This window comes from Leopardus geoffroyi, chromosome B1, assembly GCF_018350155.1.
Source record: "Leopardus geoffroyi isolate Oge1 chromosome B1, O.geoffroyi_Oge1_pat1.0, whole genome shotgun sequence".
NCBI lineage: Eukaryota > Metazoa > Chordata > Mammalia > Carnivora > Felidae > Leopardus > Leopardus geoffroyi.
The window spans coordinates 122,619,299-122,633,420 of record NC_059327.1 but is presented as its reverse complement, the minus strand read 5'-3'; the positions used below and the strand labels follow the sequence as shown (position 1 = coordinate 122,633,420).

Genomic DNA, 14,122 nt, shown 5'->3' with positions numbered 1-14,122 from the left:
CAGTCTCTGTGGAGATGAAGCTGGTACTCTGGAAAAATTTTTTTAAATGTTTATTTTTGAGAAGAGAGCGCGGAGTGGAAGGGGCGGGGGGGGGGCGGACAGAGGATTCAAAGTGGGCTCTGTGCTGATAGCAGACAGCCTGATGCAGGACTCGAACTCACGGACTAGGAGATCATGACGTGAGCCAAAAACCAAGAGTCGGACGTTTAACCAGCCACTGAGTGCCAGCCACTCAGGCACCCCAAGCTGGTACTCTTTTTGCATGGTTGTGCTACTGTAAATTGGACGACCTTTTGCAACGGAATTTGACGATGTTTCTTGAGCAGTAAAAAAACGTTTATAAAATTTTTTTTTTTTTTTAATTTTTTTTTTTTCAACGTTTATTTATTTTTGGAACAGAGAGAGACAGAGCATGAACGGGGGAGGGGCAGAGAGAGAGGGAGACACAGAATCGGAAACAGGCTCCAGGCTCTGAGCCATCAGCCCAGAGCCTGACGCGGGGCTCGAACTCACGGACCGCGAGATCGTGACCTGGCTGAAGTCGGACGCCCAACCGACTGCGCCACCCAGGCACCCCTATAAAATTTTTTATAAATTCTGATTTTGGGGAATTCTTCCCTATGTTATAAAATATGTAGTATGCAGTAGTAGCATATTGCATGCTTGCTATAGGCCAGGTGCTTTTTCACTAACTCATTTAATGTCTGCAACAACTCCATGAGCTAGATACCACTGTCCTCTCTGTTGTATAGATAGGGAAACTGAGGCAGAGGTTAACTGTCCAATGTTACACAACTTGTAAATGATGGAGTTGACATTTTTAGTCAAAACAATTTGCTATGTGCTCTAAACTATTTATGCTGGCTGTGAGAAGCATATCATCAAATAAGGGAAAAGTGACAGGCATATAGTTAACTGGTTGTAATATTTTTTGTAATTGAGGAAACTTCATTTAAATTTCTAATAGTAGTGGAATTGCCAGTAAAATTATGGTATATTTCACAAATCATATTATATGCAAGTATTTATTGGTCTGAAGACTGTGTGGTAGTATGGAAACAGAAATTATATATGTTGTAACTCCCACTGTGTAAAAACATCCAAGTAAAATAAGACTTCTTAAGGAAAACCAGACCATTTTCTTAGAGGTTCCCTTGTTGTTCCATGTGAATGTAGTGATTAAAATGTATCAGGAAGTACTTTGTCATCTCTTAATTATGCTGGTATTCCATTTTTGGTTATAAGGATATATATAAGCTGGTTATAAGATATAATTACATTAAAAGTACATTTAATATTTGCTTTAGATATTATCTTTTTATTTTAAATAATATATTTTTAATAAAGAGTAGTTAATTCCAAACTAGAATCTTCATATAGTAACATTTGTGTGTACTTGGAAATAGTTATAATATGTGAACTTGCTTTACTTTTGCACGCACCAGTAAATTGGTTTGTCTACAGTCTGATGTATATTGTTTAAGATAATATTTATTACTTTTTCTAAAATGATATATTAAATAAGTTCATTAGGAGCATCTGTACAACAGTTTTTTTCACATTTAAACAATTTTAAAATCTGGTTAATTGCATATAGATATTTTTCTTTTGCACATTCCAAACTATTTTCTCTGTATTTTAATTTCTTACAGGCATGTATTGCAAGAAATTGTTATCCCTCTCCCCTGAATTATTATAATTTCCCAAAGTCTTGTTGTACTTCAGTGAATGAAGTCATATGCCACGGGATTCCAGACAGACGGCCCTTGCAAGAAGGTGATATTGTTAACGGTAAGAAATGTGTAAGCATGACTTTTGTCACCACGAGCAAAGCAACAACAAGGTTTTGGGGGTCTGATAGTGACTTGTGTTTTCTTTACTTGCTTCCTGTCTTTAACTTATCCCTTTTTTGTATTTAAAATTTTAAAGAAATCTTAAATCTGTGGAAACATTTTTTATGATTTTAAGTACTTCTAGTATGATATGTTTGGCACAGCATGATTGTGATTGACAAATCGTGGAAGATGTCAGTGAAATGTGGAAGTAATGTTGATTCAGGTGGGATTCACTCCTTGCCCCTGCCTTTTCTTTTAGTCCACTAATGGTGTTGAAGAGATCAGGGCAGGCTTTCTTACAGAGATGAAAAATTTTTAGTAATATATGAAGATCTTAAGAAAAAAGGTAAAATCCTACAGAAATGCCTTCCTTGATGTAAGAAATTCAGAAAGTGGCTACAGGGGCCACTGTGTTAAAGTATCTGGGGACGCTGCAAGTGCAGAGGAAGGAGCTGCGATAAAAAGAAATACCGATGAAGAAGACATCCCTAGATGGTATTTTTAATATTGATGGCCTTGGTCTTGTTAGTAATCAGAACCTTCAAACGCTTACCTGTCAGATGAGGAAGCATGAGCCCAAGTGGTAAGGCTGCAGGGGATGCTTTGCCTATGATCTGACTGGGAGTGATAGTGGAGACAGCCAACACTTCTTGTTCGGTTGTTATTTTTTAGTTAGGGTATCTGTTTACAAAGGCCATGGCTTTTGCCCAACCCTGTTTTTCATACCTACCCTGTTATTTTTAATTATTATTTTTCATACAAACCTGTTATTTTATTTTTACACATTTATTACATAATGTGTGAGGTTTTTCAGGAATGTACGTGTCGTGCTAGCCAACACACCTATATCGTGATACTGTAAGTTGGTCAAAATTCATGGTTTTAAGAAACTCATTTAACATACATTTAGTGTATTACAGTTGTATGCTAGTAGTCTGTATGTATTCAATGTGTTGACAAAGGGAAGGGTGAATATTCACAAATAAGTGAAAGCAAATGAGTTTTTGAAAAAAATAAGTGTAGAACAGCATAAGTTTTTTTATTTAGTGATTCACTAGGAAGAGAAAAAAATGTGTTAGACAGTAAGTGAAAGCAGTATTTTCTGTTTAACGTCAAAACGTAGCATAGTCCTCCATTTAATGTTATTAATTGCTTATTGATCTTGTGTGAATGTATCCTCAATACATTTCTTCTGACATAAATGATCTAATTAGTACTGTAAGTATAAAAGACCACCATCTGGCTTGTGCTGCGTGACCACATCCTTTTCCGCCACAGTGAGTTTAGTTGCATGACAGACAAGGAATGTCTTTCAGGCGATAACTGTATATCCATTAGTGTCTAGTTTAAGAATGCAGAAATTGTCTTTCTCATTAAGCTGCTTGATGCTGTCATGTTGGAGAAATGTCTTCTATTTTGAAACAAAAATATGGTCTATATATTTGTACATTGTTTTACAGTGGACATCACTCTTTATCGCAATGGCTACCACGGGGACTTGAATGAGACGTTTTTTGTCGGAGATGTGGACGAGGGAGCACGGAAACTGGTTCAGACCACGTATGAGTGCCTGATGCAAGCCATTGATGCAGGTCAGTGGCAGTGCTGGGCACCCTCTAGAGCTGTTACGTGTTGATGGTCTTCAGATGGCTCGTCCCTCCACAGTTCTTTCCTTGCCCTTACCAGCTTTGCCTCTACCCTGCCTGAGTTAGCGTGGGTTTTAGCAGTGATGGGTATACGGGTGATTTGGGGATCCCTTGATGAGGTGGACCAGATGATTGCTTATCATCCTTTATCTCTTCTGTGATTTATCTTTCTTTTCTTTGACCGATAAATGAGGAGGAATGTATATTATATGTATAACATGATAAGTGTATAGAAATGTGTAGTTCTTAAGTGCAGTTTTTTTTCCTACATGTTAATTCTTTCATATTATGTTCTCATTATAAAAAAAATTAATGCTAGATTATGAGAGGAAAATGAACGATCTTCCTTTATACTTACCTCTTTCCTTTTTGTATCTTTTTTTCCCAGAGGTATCTGCATTTAACATTTAGGTTTTTTTTCTCCCCTGTACATTAACAGATGGACATACACATACCACATATATTTATGTGTATGTGTTTAGTTAGGTTAGTTGGAGTTACAATATTTGTAATATTCTGTAATTTGTATGTTTTCTCAGTAGGGTCTTTGTGATTTTTCCCAATTAACATATGTACTTGCATGCATAGATCTACCCCCTTGTTTTAATGGCTGTATATTATATTTCATACTATAAAAATTTCTACAAGTATTCCCCTACTAGAATTTGGTGTTTTCTAGATGTCTTGCTATTGTAGTGAATAATATCTTTGAGTACAGGTATATTTCTGTAGGATTTTTCTCAGGCTGTCTTTGTCCACTCAGATAGCTCATACAGATTTTGTTGTTGTTGTTTATAGTATGTCTTAGGAGGAGAAAGAATGGCTTGTTGCGAATGTTAGCAGACTGTTACTAAAAGGACAGTTGGAGTTCAAACAACTTTTTAGGTTGAATCCCATGACATTTTAGCTATATTGTTCAGTATATTATCTGTATTCACCTTCCTTTCCCCCACAATAAACCTGATATATCATCAACAAAGTATTGGACAGGACCACATTCTTTGACAAACACATAGTTATCTTTGATAACATAGATCTGTTATTTTTATTTTTTTGAGTCCATTTTAACATGCATGGAAAATGATGACATTTTTACTAATAAAGTTAGAGGAATGAAAAATGAAAATGTGATACTTTCAAGTATCTGTGTTGATTATGTAAAAGCTAATATTCTTTAGTGTTTAGTTTCTCATTTTTGGAAGTTGTAGTTTAAAACATTTTTTAGGGTTTCTGCCAGGTAGTATCTTTGATGTTTATATCCTTTTTGCTGTTCTGTGAGTTGATGGAAATAACCAGAGAGCTGAAATGTTGTTTTACAAAGACACAGGAATAGAACTTATCAAGAAACCAGCAGATACCAAAGTCTTTGTCACAGTAGCCAGGATAGAACTCTGGAAAGTGCTATTAATACCTTTGTATGTATCATTCTTGCCCCTTATTTTCTACTGGCTTGGCTGCTCAACATGGTGTAGAGCAGTAGAGCTTGACTGTTGTTAAAATTATCCTTTTAGAATTGGGCTTCTCAATCTACACATTAAATTGTTTTGAGTCTGGTAATTCTTTATTGTAGGGCCTGTCCTGTGCATTGTAGGATGCTTAGCCACATTCTTGGTCTTTACCCGCTAGATGCCAGTTTGCACCGGCCCTCCTAGTGGTGAAAACTAAAAGCGTCTCCAGGTACTTATGAAGTGCATCCTTGGGATGAGAATTGCCTCTAGTTTGAGAATTAGGGAGAAATCTCCTCTCTTTTATTCTCATTATTTTTGAGCAGGGATTTTTTGTTGTTGTTGTATATTGCGCAAAATGGGTTAAAGTTTTGCTTTGCTCCCCTGTGACTGGGCTGATAAGAAGGCTTGGATGGGAATGCAAGCAAGTCATTATGCAAGTCAGCCTTGTTCCTCAACATTATTAACTTCCCACCCCTGAAAACAGTCAAGCTGGAACATAGAGTTAAGAACAAGTACATATTAATTGAAATAATTCCTGGAGCTATTTGCCCAGAGATTTGATTGGCTGGAGGCGATACGTTGTACTGGAACCACAGGTTGAAATTCAGGGAGGCAGAGTTAGGAGACTGTAGGGAGTTGGAGCACCAGAACCATGACTAGGTTCTCTGGGAGTCTGGGCAGCACCCAGCTTGGGGGGTCTCAGTGCTGGGTCAGCCATAACAACAACAAGAACCACTTTGTTTGTTTTGGTTTATAGTGGCAAAAGTCATAAAAATTAAGCAGAGCAGGAAGTATATAGTGAGAAGTATCTTTCTATACCCTATCCTCAGGACTGTCTTCAGAGGCAACTGTGAGTAATTTGAGGATCACTTTTATGGGGAAAGAAGCCCAGGGGAAGTAATCCTTTGAGAACTTGATCACTCTGAAACTAAGGCTAAGTCCAAGTTACTTTCTGGACATTGCTTTTTGTCCCGGTGCTCTTTCCTACTTTACTTCTTCTGCTCGCTTTAATAGGATAGCACACTTGACCTTAGAGAAGGAGAGAAAGAGATGCCTGTTTTCCATTCTTTTGTCTATTTAAAAATTTTTTTTAATGTTTATTTTTGGGAGAGAGAGAGACAGAGTATGAGCTGGGGAGGGTCAGAGAGGGAGATACAGAATCCAAAGCAGGCTCTAGGCTCTGAGCTGTCAGCACAGAGCTCGATGTGGGGCTTGAACCCACCAGTGGTGAGCCGAAGTTGGGACGCCCAGTGGACTGAGCCACCTAGGCGCCCCTTTCTTTTGTCTATTTAGAAAGCAAAAGGTATGTCTCTCAACCCCTTAGTACTGCACATGTGTCCCTTTCTGCACCGAAGGAGGAAGTACAGGTGCTCCTAGTTTGAATCTCAACTTTGCTATTTATTGGCAGTGTAGTATCTGTTGCCCTTGGTTTCCTCATCTGAAAGTTTTGTAAGGGACATGTTTATGTATAGGCATGTAATGTAGGCATATAAAGCATTTGGAAAGGTTCCAGGCACATAGATAGTAATTGGCAGTAAGTGTCACTTACTATTACTTTGTCATGAGTCCTCTTTTTTCCTTCCAGTGAAACCTGGTGTTCGATACAGAGAATTGGGAAACATTATTCAGAAGCATGCCCAAGCAAATGGGTTTTCAGTTGTTCGAAGCTATTGTGGGCATGGAATCCACAAGCTTTTTCATACAGCCCCTAATGTACCCCATTATGCCAGTAAGTACTACCCAAAGATTTGCTGTTTGCTAACCATTTAACAAATATTTATTCAAACATTTAACAGGACCTACTATTTTGTATTTATTTTTCTATTAATTGTTATAAATGGACCCTCAAAATGTATATGTGCTCATACACAATACACATTTGTTATCTTGCTCACCTAACAGTCCAAAATGTGTTTGGTCACTATTGGGGTGGTGGTGATACAGCAATTATTCTGTGACCCAGGTTCTGTCATCGTCAACCTATACCTTTCAAGATCACTTTGGGAGTTATTCTTCTAATCTGTAGATACTGGGAGGAGGGGGAAAAGCATGGAGAGGGGTATCTTTGGGAGGTTTTAATGAACCAGCCTGAAATTGGCATAGATCACTTACATTTACTTTTCATTGGTGGGAATTCAGTCACATGGCTACACTAACCGAAAAGGTGATTGGGAAGTGTAATCTAGCTGAGGAATCTCAGAGAAGTAACCTAATTTTGGTCAACAGCCTCTGCCATGGATCCAGCTATCACTGTTCTTTTTTTTTTTTTTTTTAATGTGTATTCATTTTTGAGAAGGAGAGAGTGTGCACCCATGAGCGGGTGAGGAGCAGACAGAGAGGGAGACAGAGAATCTGAAGCAGGCTCTGTGCTGACACAGCGAGTTCGATGTGGGGCTTGAACTCATGAACCATGAGATCATGACCTGAGCAGAAGTCAGACTGAGTCATCAGGCATTCTCTGCTGTCACTTTTTTGATTCCTTAAATGAAATTGGTTTGGCTTGGTTTGATTTTGTAGTATATATCAGATACTGTACTATTTGTTGGTATAAATAAAGGAGATAGATGAAGTACCTTTTTCTTTAAGTTGAGGGCTATCTGATAGAATAAGAAAGGAAGTGTGGGACAATTAATGTCTTCCAGAAACCTTTTTCTCTTGGAGAGATAAGGCATGCAAGAATAAGTCTGTTTATTTAGTGCTAGAAATGAAAGCTGTCCACAGTAAGCGACCTAAGAAGGAATTTAACAAATATATGTGAGTTATTGCTGTGTAGGCACTTTCACATAATTTCTTGTGCTTAAGTTTTCTCATCTTGAACAATAGTAGGGAGTGGCACCTACCCTAGAATTGTTACTAGGATTAAGTGAGATAGTACATGGAAAACAATTAGTGTTAACTGTTAGGATGATGATGATAATGATGGATATACATTATTTCATTTGATCATCACAACTCTGAATAATTTCTTAGCCTTATTTTAAAGAGCAGATTCTGCTAAATAAATAAATAAATAAACAAACAAACAAACAAACAAACAAAATAAATAAATGCAGATTCTGTGCTTAGAAAAGTACTTCATTTACTCAGGTTCACACAGACTAGTAAATAAATACCAAGACTAGGAGTGGTACCTGGGTTTTGTCCTTCTAGAGGCAATCTTGATTCCCATACTTTGTGCCGCCTGGTAAGGACCGAAGCAGTTTGGTGTAGTTCCTGTGGGAGAAAAAAAGAATGGTTGAAATTTTGGCTTGGTGGAGATGAGGAAGAAATTCCAGGTGGAGAGGAAGCATGAATAGATGTTTCAAGTTGAGAGTGAACAGAGACATGATGAGCTAGGGCTGAGTACTATATATTAATAATACAGCAGGAGGCAGTGCCAGACCAAGGATATTTGACTTTATTTGCTGGGATTATTGGAAACATTTTCGTGCAGAAGAATGACAAGGTGAAGTTGCTATTTTGGGAAGACAAATTTGGCAGTGTTGTCTAGAGTGTATTGCAGGTGTGAGCTAGTCTAGCCAGCCTGATGCACACTTGTTGCTGTAGTCGAGGTGTGAGGTAAGATTCTAGATGTCAGTAGTTGTGAAGAAAAGGGAAAGGAGTGAGAAACCTCTCAATGGGAGAAGCTGGAGAAGTAGTTTGGAGCACAGCATTTGGTACATATCAGCAAACATTTATTAGCAGACCACGAAGTTTTCTTTATATAAGCTGTGAATTGTGTTTGAAATAAAAATTAGCAACAGAAAATAAGTAGCCAACTTAATTCCTTCCTGGTAAGCCCTGTAATCTGATGTGCATTCCATTAACAGAATGGAAGTGGCTACTCTGATTACAGGGATACATGAGTGTGTGTATGTTTGTGTAAAAAGAGTGTGTGCGGGGGGGGGGGGGGTGAAAAAATTCCCTTTACTTACTGAATTGACAAATGACAGACTCAGGTTTAGATATGGATTATATAAAGAGATGGAAGAAGATAGAATTTATGGGAGAAGGGGACATGGGTCAGTGATGATCGTGTCCGTAAAATGCATAAAACCATTTAATTAGAAATAAAAAACAGTTCTGAAAAAAGAAGCAAGGGCCAGGTATACTTGATTTCATATGTTTGATACATTTATGGAAAGTCCAGTTTCAGTCAGGTTTATATAAAAATATGTTGCGATCACTTTAGGGAAGTGTGAAAGGAAACTGCTGAGTCTTTGTGCAGCTGAGACCTTTTTAAATGTGTAAGTGATCCCTGCTTTGGCTTGTAACTCCATATTCCTAACCAGCTGAAGGTGGAACTAGGAAACTGTTGTGTAACTTCCTCCACGCTTCCTATGTTAGAGAAGTCCTTGTTAGAATTGATTTCCTTTTATTTAAGTCATTAGGGCTGAGAGGTAATGATGATAATACCCTACGTTTGGAATGTATGTTAAATAATCTGTGAGGTAGGTGGTAGAGCAGGTACAGCTTTTTACAGAAGCACTTAGCATACTGTCTGCAGTCGCGTAGTCAATCAGATAACGTATGTTTGCTGAGTGAGGTACATGGAGAAACTGAAACCATGAGTCAAGTTGAGTAGGAGTGGTGACTTCTAGAATAATGAGTCAGTGACAGAAGAAAGGAGTGGAACTTTGAGTCTCTGTTTCATCACTGTCCAATAGTAATATCTTGCAAGGTGCCTATGTAATTTAAAAATTTCTAGTGGTCAGTAAAAAAAAAAATAGATAGGTGGAATTAACTTGAATGATATATTTTATGTAATGCATTGCATTCACAAAATTAGCATTTCAGCATTTAATCAATGTAAAAATGATTGAGATATATATTTCATCTTTGAAATCGGCATATATTTTACACTGAACAGTTGATATCATTCTGACTAGCCACTTGGCAAGTGCTCTCAGAGGCTACATGCTTCCAGTGCTGCAGCAGTGGGACAGCTCAGTTCCAGATTCCTTTATCCTTTTTCTTTCTGTGACATCACACTGCTACCCTTTTGACAGTAAAACAATACATATCCCTAGGGGAATATGACCAATTCTTTATATGTAGTAAGTTGCAGGTCATTAGGAAAGAAAGTTCTTAGAAATAATAAGTCATTGTTTTTTGCCTCTCAGATTTTAGGATGATTTAGAAAGTACAGATTTGGAATCTGCAGTGCGTGTATTTTGGCAATACGTAAGAGAGTGAAAAGCAGCATGATGGCTTTTCACAAGGAAGGATGTGTAGGAATATAAATGTGCAGGTGAGATTAGATCACATCTAGATGGCGTTTAGTGGATTCAGCCCCTGGACACGTGTCATTCATTACCAAAGCCACCATCTCCAAGACCAGCCTTACCAAGAAACCCTGAAAGCCAGTGCTGTTGCCATCTGGTGGTTAAGCAGAGCAAATGCAGTCATTTGTTTACTGACGCTCACGTCAGTTTTTTTGTTTTTTGTTTTAATTGGAACTTTAAACTGATTCTCCAATTTTGTCTGACATTATCTAAAAATGTCCATCCCTGTTTTTACCTTTTGGCCTTTTTTGGAGGATGACCAGTTTGAATACTTGAACTCATCGTTGTGTCTTTCATGATGGTCCTGAAAAATACTCTCATATTAGTGAACAAAAAGCTAAAAAAGTATTTGGGGGAGAAAATGGAATTTCTCTTTTCAGATAAGGGATAGTTTTATCATCATTAAAAAAAAGTAGGTTCATACATAGAGGCTTTGTTCCTTTTTGAAGATAAGAAAAAGAAGGCAACATAAAAGCCTCATGAGAATCGTGCCATTGTTTCTGTGGGCTGTGTGCCTGCTCCCCCCTCACCCCACATCCACACACCCGCCCAAAAGGTGCGAGGCTTCCGGCGTAATCTGGAACATCTGTTGTTTTCCTTTAAATATCTGGGTGAGTAATGGAACTTTGCTTGGTTGCATGATTTCAACTCTACTCCTGGTGTAACATAAATGGTGGTACTTTTCATTTCATAGAAGTGATAACTACATCTGAAATCACTTTGCAGACATCTCTGTGTTTTCCTAGAGAAAATAGAAGCAGAATAAAATATGCCTAGGACAGTATCTGCCCCACAGCAGGTGGATATCTGCAAAATACCTGTTTGTTGAATGATCCCCTTTAAGAAAGGGGAATTGGGAAAGGAGAGAGGAATTTAAGAATCACTGATAGGAATGTAAGTTGTGTACTCTGACAAGGGAGCTGTTCAACAGTATGCTGCTGGTTTTTAGCTGGGTTTTGAGAATTTTTTTTTCTTTAATTTCAGAAAATAAAGCAGTTGGAGTGATGAAGGCTGGCCATGTATTTACAATTGAGCCAATGATTTGTGAAGGTGAGAAAAAAGGATGCTATAATGTTCTTGAATTGAATTTTAATTTACTTTTGGTCACTCATGATCAGATCAGTAGTCTGCTCTGTTTATTTTCGTTTTGGTTCATTTCCACTCCCAGTCGCATCTCAAGCTCAATTCAGTATCATGTAGAGAACTGAAAACTGTAAGGGCTGGCAAGAAAGCAGTGCTTTCTGTCTGGTGATTTCTGCTGTCAGTAGATGCTGAAGTACTTGAATCCCGGTCCCTTTCCATAAAAGATTCTGTCAAAGGGTGTGTTGTAATAACAGGAACCTCCATCAAGCCTGTGTAGCTTTTTGATGGGTGTCCAGGGGGAGGGAAAAAGAAGTAGAGCCACTCACTTCGAGGCAGACACGGGTATATGATTTGCTTCTCCACAACTTACGAGGTAGGTGCCATCCCCATCATACAGAAGAGCAAACTGATCCTTGAAGTAGGTAAGTAACTCTTCTGAAGTCATCTAGCTAGTTACGTGGCAGCTGACTTAGACCAAACTCATGAGCTGTTCTGCCTGGTCAGGGTCTGTGCTCAGGTCATCAGGTGGCATTATTTAGCTCTTGTGGACAAAGCACAGCACAGACATACTTAACGCTGGCAGTTTTATGTCCTCACTGTCGCTGTTCCCTGTGGCAGGCTCATAGCATTGATAAAGACCCAGTGTCATGATTAGAGCTTGTCGCTCAGATGGTCGGATGTTCTCTTCACCTTTCTTCTCAGCCAGTCCTCTGTTGGGATTGGGGGACGCAGTGAGGCTATAGTAGTGGGGCTGGTGTGTCCTGGGGCCTACATTAAAGGATACCTCCTCTCTGGATCCTTCCAGTCTTTTTTATAACCTGATCTTGGCAGTGACATCCCATTACTTCTGTCAGATTGCCTTCCTTAGAAGTGAGTCACTAAATTCAGCCTACAGGCTGCCTTCTTATAACCTGATCCTTTGTTGCCTTTTCTGTAAAGTGGAATTACAGTCTTTAAACTGCCAGCTCCCCAGGGCAGCTATTAAGAATTGAGACGACTTACATTAGCACAAAATACCTTGTGTCCTTTTAAGGGCTGTAAACATGCAAGGTACTGTTTTTGTCGTTGTCATGGAATAAGAATTAAGTTCTGATCCTGTGGAACCAGTCTGAGGGCGGGAGGTATATTAGCAGAGAAAAGCAAGACATTGAGAAGAAAGTGTAGTTTTGGTTACATACCTGTTTTCATTAACTGGCACCTGGTTGGTGAGACACAGTGTGGTATTTCCAAGAATAAGCAAATAACTTTTCATAGAGCCTGTTCAGATAATCATCATATTATAGCATACATACTTCAGTGTAACTCAGGTAGGCTAAATCCTAGCTCTGGAGTGGAAAGTTTCAAATCCAAAGAAGAATTTGAATTTTCTCAGAATAGGATCCAGATATGTTTGATTTGACATTGGTAAAGAACCTTTTGTAAGCAGTTCACAGTAAAGTTAGATAAGTATTATGTCTTTAATCCAGTTGTGAAAAGGTTATTCATTACATCAGAAAATACCCAGTTATAGTCATCTTTACATGTTTGACAAAGCATGAATTAACTTTCTTTAAGCTACCTCATATTTTCTTTTTAGGCTGGGATTTAGTATTGTAAAAGTAGGTTACTTCACTGCAGTTTATATATGTGTTCTAGGATTTGTGTGAGTCAGTGAGACCTAATCTTTGGTAAAGATTAGTCAAAATGAAGGCTGTATTGATTTTTTTTGACATCTAATTTGGAGACAAGAAAGTCTCTATAAACACACTTCTATAGTAGTATCCAGAATTGCATAACTTTCTCATTTTACCTCTGCCTCCCCTCCTTCTCTTTTTCTCTAGAGTGGTTTCTTTCATTGTCCTGGGGCTTTTTTCATTGTCCCTTTGTTTCCTTTCTCTTTTAGCCCCTCCCTATTTTGCCTCATTCTAATTTTTTAAAATTCTCTCACCAATCCTATTTCTTTCTCTTAGCCCCTTTTTTTTCTGGTTACTAGAGGGGTGTGGTCAAAAATTTCAGAGTAGAATCTCTTGTCACCATCTGTGTGCCTGCCATTTAAAAATCATATTAGAAATTAAATGCTATAGGGGCGCCCGGGTGGCTCACTCGATTAAGCGTCTGACTCTTGATTTTGGCTCAGATCATGGTTCGTGACATCGAGTCCCATGTTAGGCTCTGTCCTGACAGAGAAGAGCCTGCTTGGGATTCTCTTCCTCTCTGTCTCTGCCCCTTCCCTGCTTGCATTCTTTCTCTCTCTCTGTCTCTCTCTTAAAAATAAATAAACATTAAAAAAAATGCTGTAATAAAAGTGTAAAAAGATGATTTCCTTTACAGTACACATTGGCTGTAGTTTATGCCAAAGTTGTACCAGGAAAGAGCTAAATTTATTAATTCAATTTTTAACTCATAGTTCTATAATGAGCTGTATCAATATGTTTTCTAAAATGAAACCCAGTGCCTTTATTTTGGAAATACCATCTTGATTTGGTATTCGGGAAGCATAAAAAATGTGAAGTTGTAACACACCCAAGGAAATTTAAAATATCATCATTACTTCATTGGACTAAAAACCAAAATGAAGTTGGAGGAAAAACTAAAACAGTTGAAGTATAAATAGGAGTATTATTATTATTGTTATTATTACTGAGGTATAATTGATGTACAATATTGTATTAGTTCTAGGTATAGATTAAATATACTGATTAGACAGTACTATGTATTACCCGGTGCTTATTGTGATAACTGTAGTCACCACCTCTCAATTTTATTGACTATATTCTCTATGCTCTACTTTTCATTTCCGTGATTTCTTTATTTTATAACTGGAAGTTTGTACCTCTTAATTCCCTAATTTCACACCCCCCGACCCC

General features: G+C 38.1%; 1 protein-coding gene across 1 annotated transcript in view; it reads left to right on the top strand.

Annotated features, from left to right (window-relative positions):
* METAP1 (methionyl aminopeptidase 1) overlaps positions 1 to 14,122 on the top strand; it is a 59,805-nt gene that overhangs the window by 41,475 nt on the left and 4,208 nt on the right. The window contains exons 7-10 of the mRNA XM_045472152.1: positions 1,653 to 1,791; positions 3,296 to 3,427; positions 6,515 to 6,658; positions 11,178 to 11,243. Coding sequence (XP_045328108.1) covers positions 1,653 to 1,791; positions 3,296 to 3,427; positions 6,515 to 6,658; positions 11,178 to 11,243 — 481 coding nt within the window. The remainder of the gene's footprint in view (positions 1 to 1,652; positions 1,792 to 3,295; positions 3,428 to 6,514; positions 6,659 to 11,177; positions 11,244 to 14,122) is intronic.